Below are 12,173 nucleotides of genomic sequence, written 5' to 3' on the forward strand. Positions count from 1 at the left end.
TTTAATGTTGTTAAAGTGGGCATGCTTCCAAAATGGCTTTATAACTCTTTGTGTAAACTCACCCTTCTTCTTCCCAAGGTTCCTCAGTCTTATGTATACCATTGGAATGTCTAAGGGATAACTGAAAGCTTATCTATTGGTTGTTAACCCTTTGTTATCATTGGTTGTTTGTAAGGCCTCCTGAACCCACAATGGTCACTTTGTAATCCCCCCAAGAGCTATTTAAGTTGCTAGCCAGATCAAGAAATGCTCTCTCTGCCTCTCTCCCCACTGCTGCTGTCCTGTGGTCTCTGCGAGAGCCATGGGGTCCACGTGGTGGGGGGGAGGGGGAGGGCATGCTCCCTCCAGGACTAGAGGTAAAAGGGAAAAGCCTCTAGCCTGGAGTCCCTCTCCCTATCCCCCTTCCACGTTCATCAGGCTGGGAGTGTTGATCTGCTGGAGGGTAGGAAGGCTCTGCAGTGGGATCTGGGCAGGCTGGATTGATGGGCTGAGGCCAATGGTACGAGGCTCAACAAGGCCAAGTGCCAGGTCCTGCACTTGAGTCACAACAACCCCATGCAGTGCTATTGGCTTGGAGCAGAGAGGCTGGAAAGCTGCCTGATGGAAAAAGGACCTGGGGGTGCTGATCGACAACAGCTGAACATGAACCAGCAATGTGCCCAGGTGGCCAAGAATGCCAGTGGTATCCTGGCCTGGATCAGAAATAGTGTGGCCACAGAATCAGGGCAGTGATTGTCTCCTTGTACTTGGCACTGGTGAGGGCACACCGTGAATCCTGTGTTCAGATTCGGGCCCCTCACTACAAGACAGACATTGAGGTGCTGGAGCGTGTCCAGAGAAGAGGAACGGAGCTGGTAAAGGGTCTGGCACACAAGTCTTGTGTGGAGCAGCTGAGGGAGCTGGGGTTGTTTTGTCAGGAGAAAAGGAGGCTCTGGGGGCGACCTTATCACTCTCTGCAATTACCTGAAAGGAGGTTGTAGGGAGGTGCGTGTTGGTCTCTTCTCCCAGGTAACAGGTGACAGGATAAGAGGGAACGACCTCAGATTTCACCCAGGGATGTTTAGATTGGATATTAGGAAAAATTTCTTCACTGTAAGGGTGGTCAGACATTGGAACAGACTGCCCAGGGAAGTGGTAGAGGCATTTCCATTCATGGAGGTATTTTAAAGAGATGCAGATGTGGTACTTAAGGACATGGTTTAGTGGTGGCTTGGCAGTGCTGGGTTAACAACTGGACTCAGTTGTCTTTTCCAACCTAAACAGTTCTATGATTCTGTAATCACAGCTTGTTTTTCACATAGCTAAATACCACTTCACCTCTTATCAGTAAGACAAGAGGGCATGGTTTTAAGGTCTGCCAGGGGAGGTTCAGGTTGGGTATTAGGAAGCAATTCTATACAGAGAGGGTAATCAGGCATTGGAATGGGCTGCCCAGGGAGATGGTGGACTCTCCGTCCCTGTAGGTTTTTAAGATGAGACTGGATGTGGCACTCAGTGCCATGGTCTAGTAATGACAGTGGTAGTGGATCAAGGGTTGGACTATATGATCTTGGAGGTCCTTTCCAACCCATCTGATTCTATGATTCTATGATTGTTAATTCTGCCTATAAAACGAAATTACTTAAAACAGTAATCTTGGTAATAGGCTTTTGCTGTTGCCAAAGAATTTTCCATTAGGTAAAATGGGGCGTGTCTGGCTCTGGAGCGTCTCTCTTATGAGGAGAAACTGGTGGAGCTAGGCCTGTTTAGTCTAAAGAGAGGACTGAGAGGAGATCTCATTAATGCACATAAATATCTCAAAGGTCGGTGCCAGAAGGGTGGTGCCAGACTCTTTTCAGTGGTGCCCAGCAATAGGTTGAGGAGTAATGTCCATAAGCTGAAACACAAGAAGTTCCACTTCAACGTGAGGAAGAACTTCTTTATGTTGAGGGTGGCAGAGCACTGGAACAGGCTACCCGGGGCGTTGTGGAATCTCCCTCTCTGGAGACATTCAAAACCCTCCTGGACATGTTCCTGTGTAACCTGCCGTGGTTGGAATAGATGATTTCCAGAGATTCCTTCCAACCCTAACAATCCCGTGATTCTGTGAAAATACAGTGTTATAAAAAACTATTATTGGTAAAATATGTATGCTAAATTTTTCTAACAGGTATAATCTTTATAGAGGATTCCTTCCCCCAAGAATTTAAGGAGTAGTTTCTACACAAAAAACAGAATGTCAAGTGATATGAAAAGTTGTTTTATAAATCTCTCTAATCTTCAGCTGGGACTTTCTGTGCAATTACCACCTCTGTGGTATGACCGATTGCAGTTCTCTGGCTGACCAGAGACATGTGATATGTCTCTAGAAATTTGCAGTTAGGAGAATGAGACTGACAAGTGTTGCTGTGGAAGTACTTGCTTTGGCTAAGAATTTTCTGGTAACTTTGCAGTGCAGGATTCTTTCCACTGCTTATGTTTGTTTCACTCTTCTTTTCTTATGTAAAAGTTTGTATTTGCAATAGAAGCCTGAGACTGGCAAGAATCTTACTGCTAACACTTTTCACTGTAGAGACTGATCTCCTTAGACTGCACAGAGAAATTGTACTCATTTATTCTCTTTGTTACTGATGTTATCAATCATCCCAATTCAGCATCTTTTTTCAGTGAAATTTAAATTCTTTTATCTGACTGGTCTGTCTTTAATCTCTGACATGTTTTAGATGGAAAAATGCTCTAGAATGTCTCTCTTGATTTCTGAGGACATCACAGTCTCAATCTCATTGCTTTAGAAATCAGTTTTAAAAAATATTGACTGAAGTTGTTTTTCTTCCTTCTGAGAGCCCAAAGGGAACTTACCTCTGTTCAAGATCTTTCTTGCATACCGTTCTGATTCTTTCATCAGACAGATTGATAAATAGATTTCCTCAGACTTCTCTGACTGAAGTGATTTTCAAACTACAGACCCTGTAGATTTAATTGACCCTCCTGTAAATAAAGTAATTTTTTATTATCAAGGTGTCCTGTCTTCTGTCTCACAACAGGAAAGTTTTCTTACTTCATTACGTGCTTCCTCTTTCTGAAACTGGGTGATTTCTGAAGAGACTGAATCTTTACTTCTCCACCACTCTGCAGTGTAAGAATCCTCTTGTTTAGTGATGTTTAAATTTGGTATTAACATCCCTAATGAAGAAATCATGTGACAATACTGTGTTTTCCTCTCCTTTTCTGTAAAGTGAAATGTGTCCAGAAGTTGAAGACAAGGCTTATGGTTGCAGTTACTTCTGCTAGCAGAATGGCTGTGATTTAGACTCTTAGTAGCAAATAATCCATACAGCATTCAAAGAAACAATCCTGGACCTCTACAGCACCTTAAAACTCAGACTGTATTTTCCTAACTGATTTCAGTGTTACTTAAAACAAGTGGTTAGCTTGCTTTGTCTTTGTGTTTGCTTGAAATTGGATACTAAGTCAGTAGAAGCTACCCTTGCGATATGTGCATTTTGAACACTGCCAGGACAGGATTATTTAGGAAACAATCTGCTTGCATCTATTTTTGGACTAATCCAAGAAGCTACATACTTCAAGACAAAAATCTTCCCATGGGATAACTGCCTCTAAGGATATGTCATGCAGTAATTTTAAACAAAAGTTAGGAATGTCCTGTAGTGATCAACTTAAGCTCTGTAAGAAGCTACGTCTCCCATAGCTTCAAAAATCTTTCAGTCTATGTTTAGTGGAGGTGCTCTAAATCCTTATCTGTACTGTGCTTTCTGAAGTCACCACAGTGATAGTATGTATAGAGCCATATAGACACCAAGCTGAGCGTGAGCCAGCAATGTGCCCCCGTGGCAAAGGCAGCAAATGGTGTCCTGGGGTGCATTAGACAGATCATCATAAGATTAAGGGACATGATCCTTCCTCTCAGCACTGGCGAGGCCACACCTGGAGTTCTGCTCTCCCGAGTATACAAGAGTGATGGGATATTGCAGAGAGTCTAGAAAAGGACCACTGAGAAGATTGAATGTACTGGAGCATAAGAGGGAAGGCTGAGAAAGTTGAGATTCTTCCACCTGGAGAAGGCTTAGGGAGATCTCATCAGTGTACATAAATGCCTGAAGGGAGCAGGCAGAGGAGAGGGAGCCAAGCTCCCTTCAGTGGTGCTCAGTGACAGGACCTGAGGTAGAGGTCACAAATTGAAACACAGGAGGTTCCCTCTGAGCATCAGGAAACACCTTTTTACTGTAAGTGTGACTGAGCACTGCCAGAGGCTGCTCAAGGGAGGTGAAGTCTCTCTCCTTGGAGATACTCAAAAGGTTTCTGGACATGGCTGTGAACTACTTGCTCTGGATGACTCTGTTGGAGCATGGGGGTTTGACCAGATGATCTCCAGAGGTCCTTTCCAGCTACTCCTCTGTGACTCTCTACGATAACTGGTTTTGTGTGTCTCTGTTTTGAGCCCTTTGATGTAGCTTTGGATGTGTTATCTGTGTGTGCATTCTCAGTTTTCCTTTAGAGTCCTTAACTTCGGTATTTCCATTTGGAGTAACTTACCTTCTTCTTTATATAAAACTGTGGGAACTACCCATATAAAAAATAGGTGCTGAAATCTGATTCTGCTTAGGCTTCCAAGATTTTGAGCTTTTGAACTAGCATTACTTGATGACTTCTAGTTCTTGTATTGAAAAAGGGGCCTGTCCCAGGCCCCTTGAGTCATCTTTTCACTAAGCTGGATAGTCCCAGCCTTTTATAAAGCTTCCTATAAAACACATTCTGTATTTCTGACTAGTCTTATTACTGTTCTCTAAAACTTTTCCACTAATAGTGCCTCCTTTTGAGATTAGAACACAAGCACTGCACGCAGGATAGAGGGTGCAGGCAACCTTTCAATGGCCCAAACGTTGGGGTTTTTTTCTTTATTTTCTAATAATTTTTAATATTAGAATTGTTTTTGTTTTGACTGCTGTTAGGCATCAGGTTGAATGCTTTGTTAAACTATCTATTGTAGATATGAGATTCCTTTTAAATAGTAATAGTAAACCCAGTATGTGAAATGAGGAAGGTTTTTCTTTTGTGGATTGAGTTACACAATTTATTTCCTACAGATGTTGTGTTTCATGTCTGCAATTCCTTGAACCTTTCTTTATTTAAAAAACGGTTGGTTTCACACTTGCAATCCTCCTACCTTTGGGTAAAATAGAAGTTTAAGTGAACTATTAAATGCTACCATTGTTAGTATAGTAACTCTTTGATTTAACACTCAACATATTAAGTAATTACCAAATTGTTATTTTGTTTGTTTTACAGGAGAATATTAAAAAGTGAGCCTCCTTATCCACAAGAAATGAGCGCTCTGTCTAAGGATATAATTCAGCGGCTTTTGATGAAAGACCCCAAGAAGAGGCTAGGTTGTGGTCCCACTGATGCTGATGAAATCAAGCAGCACCCCTTTTTCCAGGTAAAGCAAACAACAGAACTCACAAGATACCACTTACTTTATATTGTGAAATCCAAGTCTAAGGAAATTCTACTTTTTTGTTAACAGAATAGCTTAGAGACATGTTAATTGCATGAGTAATAATACTGAAGTTAGAAAAAATATCCATGTCTTTATTTGTATGTATTTTGTGTCTGTATTGGTTGTCTTGTGTTTTTAGTGTTTTTTTTTTATTTGCTTGTTTTGTTTTGTTTGCCTTTTTTTTTTTTTTAAGAAAGTTTGCTACTAGCATTATTTGTAAAATCTGAATATTGATAAAATTCACTAAACTCCTCTATTTTCCTTGGCTTAGTTAAATCTTTAGTCTTGTTTAGTAAATTTTAATTCTGTTCAGCTTTCAGTGTATTAACATTTGCTTTCAGGCAATGACAAAGATTGGATTTGCACACAGCATCTGTCCTATTCCATCCACTGTGGTTAAAATTGTGTGCTTTCTTTGAAAAAACTAAGTATTGATGGTGTTTCTGAAGTTAAGGAAAGTTACACAGAGTTAAACTTCCGTTATTCACTGTTTGCTTTGGAAGATACATTTTGTCCTCATACAACACTTTTTAATCTTGGCTTAATTTCAGTTCCACTCCTTTACAGTATCAGGGCAATTTTCTCATAACTGCTAAACCAATGCTTCTTCTTTCTAGCCATGCATTTAAGGAAGAATTCAGAGGCTTATGCTCTCAGGGCTCTGGAAGCTGACATTAGTAATTAAACATAAAAATTGGCAGTGAAAAGTTGAAGATACTGAATGCATGTACTGTGGCTTACAAAAATATGAACGTTGTTTATTCTGAAATAGAGGAAGAAATTCAAGGGCTATCACACTAATTGTTTGGCTCATCTCCACTGTTAAATTTAATTGTATTGTTGTTTTTTTTAAATTGAATTCTCTCTACATACAAGTAAGTATGATACTTCTAGGCTCTACCTAAGCAAATTAGTAGACCATAATTTAAGGGCTTTTTGTTTGCCTGTGGAAAATAGCAAATGGAGTTAGAATTGTGTTTCTGGACAAGTCTGTCTTTTCAATATCTCTTTCTGTTAAATTTTCATTTTATTCAAACTTATTTTCCTGGTTTTTGTTTAGAATATGAATTGGGATGATTTAGCTGCCAAAAAAATACCAGCTCCATTTAAACCAGTAATAAGAGATGAATTGGATGTCAGTAATTTTGCAGAAGAGTTTACAGAAATGGATCCAACATACTCTCCTGCAGCAACCCCTCAGACTTCAGAAAGAATATTTCAGGTATTTTAAGAACTCTCATTAATTTAAAAAAAAAATATTAATGGAACAATTTCATATAACTAGCTTTTTTTTCCTCCTACTTTTTAAGTTCTTGGAATTAACTCTGTAATTTCCCGTCTCAGTTCCCGGAGCTTTTTGTTCAACAATTGCAAAATGAGAAAGGTGGAAATAGTCCTACTGCAAATATAAAATTCCTTGTCTCTCCATTCCCAGCTGAATGTCCTGTATGCTGGACTAAAGTCAGTCTGTTCTTTATTGATTCTTCATACCTTATGAGTCTTGTCATCTCGACTCCATCAACCTGGGCTACCAGCTTGAACAACAGCCATATAGTTTGCCCATTTCCCCATTATGCACTGGTTGCAGTATTTCTTTGGAAAGTGGGAGTTAACTGCAGAGTTGAAAGCAGATCTTCCACATTTTGTAGGAGTGCTTTAATTACTAGACTGCTGTATACAGATGAGTAACAAAGCTTTCCTTATCATCTCCTCCGTGCTGGGAAGAATGATCCCTTCTTAGACTGTACAGTCCGATATCAGATGGGTGGGTAGAAACAGCTCATGTGCAATCAACTTGGTACCAGAGCTGCAGAGCTGAAGAACAGTTTGGATTACTTTCTCTTCTCCCCCTCCTTGTGCTTTGTTGTTTTTTATTGTCTATGTTTGAGAAGCTTAATTCAGAATCATATTTTGGAAGTTGTTAGATTTGTAGGTACTGTAGTAAGCAGTTTGTGTGTCATCACTCTGTGGTGGTAATCACAGCTGTTCTACTCAAACTGGGCACATCATTAATATGAAGCTTATATTGTTTAGCCATTTAAAATGGTTTGGTGCTTACATCACAACATAAAAGCTATTTCATGCCTTAACTTTAAGGCGTCCTGGGAAGCTGGCTAGTTTGAAGTATGAGCCTTTGTCACTATTGCAAAACAATTGAAGCTGAACCAGATTAGCATTAATTATGAGAGTTCTTGTAGTGTTATTGTTTTATCTTTACCTATGGAGAAACATATAACTGATTCCAGGAACATAGCTGTTGATGTTGAGCAGAGTAATACCTAACCATCAATGACCCAGTTTTAGCTTCTGTACTGTGATATGAAAATTCTGATTTCTTTAAAAATTTATTCTGAAACTTCTAATGTTTCATATGTATTATGATAGTTAATGTGCAGCAATATCAAGCCATGCCCTTTTCTGATGTTTTAATTTCATAGGGATATTCTTTCGTTGCACCTTCTATTTTGTTTAAACGCAATGCAGCTACGGTAGATCCTCTGCAGTTTTATATGGGGGACGAACGACCTGGAACTACAACTATTGCCAGAAGTGCTATGATGAAGGTAATAATAATACCAAAAACTAAATTAATTTGGTGTACCTTGGAACTGTGTATACCTCCCAAAGCAGCAATCACAAGCTAGGCCACAGATTACAAAATAGTCATCGTTCATTTATCAGTTCTCTGTAATGGCTCCTCCAGTGATCCAAGCATCTAACTTGCATGTGATACTATTAAGTGGTTAACCTTTAGACAATCATCTCATTTTTCAGATTAGTTTTCCAGAAGAAGCAAGTATAGAATTAATAATAATATGATTCCTGATAGCTCTTATTCAGCCAACCATTGTAGATATTTTTGAAACTATTAATTATATCAGAATTCCTTCTATGATATGTTTACCCAAAAGAGTGTATAGTTGTGTGAAGCCTTATAAGAACACATGCTATTGTGATGTCTTCAAATGAGTGCCTAGTTTTGTGGATAAATGTATGTATGGCCATCTTTGATCCTGTTTGTCTGAATATTTTGTATCTTCAGCTATTGTAGTAGTAATGATTTATTTAGTGATTATGTTTGTGTAATGTAACATGAGCTTTACTCTTTGATTGTTAGAATAATGTTTATGCATTTTTTTAAATAGAAGTTAAGATTATATATTTCATTAAAAAGAGAGCTCTTTAACAGTTTTAAATATAGATGAAAAATTCTCACAAAATTTTACTCTTTGTCTTTGACTGTGTATACTAAAAGTATTCTGCAAAACTAAATACAGACAGTTTCCTAACAGGACTCTCCATTTTATCATCATTATGAACTGGATCTGAAAGAGAAACCATTGGGAGAAGGAAGTTTTTCCATTTGTCGAAAGTGCTTACACAAGAAAACTAGCCAAGAGTATGCAGTAAAAATAATTAGCAAAAGGTATAAATATTCTATAAGACAATAAAAATATTTTCTTTGCTTACTGTCACCCATGGATTAGAATAATGTTCACTACATTTTTGGAAGTAGAAAAATAACTTTAAAATTATTTTCTGTTCTATGAATCTGCAGAAACTTACTGTATCCTTATGACCTTTACAAAATTCTGAGAGTCTTTTGAAACAAAATGTTATTCTTGTTGGGGAGGACACAGGAAGAACCCTAAAAAGTACCTTTCTGGTTCCTAGTTGTATTCTACCTTTATTTCCCCTAATTCTGCTCCTAACAAAGTAAGGTATAAGGCTTTTCTATCTTTAGACTTAAGTGAACTGAACGTAGGCTTATGCTAGCTCCCTCTCCTAAGCAGCCCATTTGATTGCCTAGGATACTGCTTTTAAGAGGGATCTGTGGTGTGGGTTGCCTCAGATCTAACTAATTGTGTGTATGTGTGTATAAAATGGAATTAGACTGTGGAGTTGTAAGTTGCATCTTGTTTCCTGGGTGTTCTGAAGAGAATATCCAAATGAAGGCAGCTGACTTGCTTTGTACACGGGTATCAACTGGTCTTCTTCCAGAACGGATACCTCAGTTTCTGCCCGGAGAAAAATAAAGATAAAGGATTCTTTGAGAAGCAGATGGATTTTTGCCTTCATTTTGCAGTGTTCATTAGTAAATAGGTCCCCAGTGTGTTGCAGAATTCTGGAAGGAAGGGGAAAGTATAAATGTTCTGCTGTTGGAATGATAGTTTACAGTGATCTCTTCTCCAAGACATTTGGCTGTACCTCTGTTTTTCCAGACCCTAGAAGAAGCTGTCCACCAGACTTTAGTGTTTCATCACGTGCTGTTTGAATAGGATAAGTTCAAGAATAAGAAACCTAAGGGTAGATGTCTGAGTCATTTTTCTGAAGTCTACTAATTTAATAGAGGCCTGCCTAAAACTGTTAGTGGAGTCTACAGAGAGACTGGAATGACCTGGCACTAGAAGTGGGATTCAGTAACTTAAACATAGACATCTGCGTAGTGCCATTTTAGCATCTGTTGGTGTCTTCTCTGTTCTCCAGTTCCCATCAGTCTTGTGACTACTACCTTTTTGTAGATGTCTTCATGGCTGATGTCATCTCCCAGGCTCTCCTATGCTTAGGCCACTGAATCCTACTCTAGGTATGTATGTTATGGTGAATTAGTTCACCCTGTAAGATTGGTTACCTAGAATTTCAGTCATTATAATGAGACCTTGAACAAGTAGTATGCAGTAGACACCTGCATTGGATATTTTAACATGAAAATCTCTGCCTTGTGTCTACACTCAAAATTTTTTTCTGTGGTACATGCAGAGCTGTAGATTAGTACTCACATCTTGTCTTTATGTAATGGATATTTTGTCTTGGGAGAACAGTGGGCACGCTGGTATTGGCTTTTCCCCTAGAACTAAACTTTAAGGAATTATGTCCCTAGATGGTATTACTCATGGGTTCTTGTGCTCTTTCTCCTTCGTCTTGATAGATCAGGCTAAATGAAGGTAAGAAGTGGTCTGTATACAGAGATTTTTTTTTTGGGGGGGGGAGATTGTAGTCTGTGAGCAGAGTCAGAGCATGTTTGTGCAGTATTTAAGGGAAACAGTAAACCCACATTCTCAATAGTTGGGCAAAAACCATAAGAAGCTGTAAGTAATATTTCTCTGAGGATCACACCAGTAAATCTTGCTAAAAGGAAAAGTGTAATGGGTTTCTAGCAACTTCTTTGCCTCAAAGTCAGTCTTTCACTCCTACTGACCAAATGTTCCCAGAAAGGGGAATCTTACACCTAGGGAAACCTTTTCATGATACTTGAGGTGAAAGCTCAGATGAAGAGTTCCTCTCTTGTGTTGCTTTGTTTTGTTAGTAGTGCTGGACCTGGCTTCCAGCCAACAATTTGAGGTTTATCTGTGTGTCTGAAGACCAGTGGAACAGTGGGCCTCTGTAAACTTGCTTGAGTTACTGTTTTAGAATGTCCCATTTGTTTTTCATGAGATGGTAACTATTTATGGGCAGGAAATACTCAGAAAAGTCCATGTACAAATTTCGAAGGTTTATGTTCATGATACTGAACCTTTTTCATCTGTGTCCAAGGTTCACTTCCTTCTGATAGTAGTTTAGGGGGAAAGACTATGTGAGTCAGGTTTTTTAATTTCTTAAGGACCTGAAGCCACTTTCAATTTAAACAACTTCAGCAGCAGAGATGCAGGTGAAATAGCTTAGTTTATTCACTGATTATGTGAAGCCTCCAGAAAAACTGAATTCTCTTGCACAGAATTCTCAGCATAGTTCTTATCCTAATTAGGGGGGAAAAAAGGCAACCAAAAGTTAAGAACATGTGTAGTGAGAGAGATTCTGTGTTATCCATAAGGCCATTCTCTTAAGTCAGTACAGGGTTAGACTTTCCTGGGGAGAGTTTTGGCAAAAATTTTCAGGCATTATTTGCCAAAAATAAATCAACATATCTAACTAGTGGGGAAAAAATGTCCTGATCTGTCACCATTCACATAGTTTTTATAATGATCACCATGTTCACTTTTTTGGCTGTAGATTTCAGTACTTGAAAGAGAATTTATGCCATGAGTTTTGCTCTGGAGATAGTCTCTTCTTGTCTCTTCCATTTCAGATTCTTGCAATGGCCTGTTTAGGGGTTCACTTGTATAACACAATTCATATATAGATGATGTTACTCTTTTTTCCTAGTAGAGCTCATAGTTTCCATACCACTTTGGAAGTACTTGTCTCCTTTAAGAATGGAAAATGATTTGGCCAAGATAAAGGTGAACTAACAAATCTTTGTAGCAACATAGGTGAAGTCAAATTTCCCTGGACTAAGGGAAAGGTTTGTTTTAGATAGAAAATATTCTATAACATCACATTAGCTTTTGCTGTAGCAAGTTGCAATTGCATTAAAAACATTGTTTGATTTCGCTGTGGTTTTTTAATATCCTAAATTGCAAAGTTATGTGGCAAGTGTTCTCAGCTTACTTTGAATATGCCTTTAATTGTATTAAAGCAATTAAAAATGGCTCTAACGCTTTGAATGTGCAACTTTCTTAATAAAATGGGTACAAAATGACTGCTCAATTTTTCTAGAATGGAAGCCAACACCCAGAGAGAAATAACAGCCCTGAAACTCTGCGAAGGACACCCAAATGTAGTGAAGTTACATGAAGTTTTTCATGACCAGGTATTTTGAAGAAACTGTAATCAGCACCTACCAAACACATTGCCA

General features: G+C 38.7%; 1 protein-coding gene across 4 annotated transcripts in view; it reads left to right on the plus strand.

The window, feature by feature from the left end:
• RPS6KA5 (ribosomal protein S6 kinase A5) overlaps positions 1–12,173 on the plus strand; it is a 76,018-nt gene that overhangs the window by 53,427 nt on the left and 10,418 nt on the right. For 3 of the 4 annotated variants that reach the window (XM_050335564.1, XM_050335566.1, XM_050335567.1), the window contains 5 exons: positions 5,287–5,437; positions 6,558–6,719; positions 7,936–8,061; positions 8,791–8,924; positions 12,035–12,128. In XM_050335564.1, coding sequence (XP_050191521.1) covers positions 5,287–5,437; positions 6,558–6,719; positions 7,936–8,061; positions 8,791–8,924; positions 12,035–12,128 — 667 coding nt within the window. The remainder of the gene's footprint in view (positions 1–5,286; positions 5,438–6,557; positions 6,720–7,935; positions 8,062–8,790; positions 8,925–12,034; positions 12,129–12,173) is intronic. The other variant, XM_050335565.1, reaches the window with a different exon arrangement.

The sequence above is a fragment of the Myiozetetes cayanensis genome, unplaced genomic scaffold (assembly GCF_022539395.1).
Source record: "Myiozetetes cayanensis isolate MyiCay16 unplaced genomic scaffold, myiCay2020 scf6-25, whole genome shotgun sequence".
NCBI lineage: Eukaryota > Metazoa > Chordata > Aves > Passeriformes > Tyrannidae > Myiozetetes > Myiozetetes cayanensis.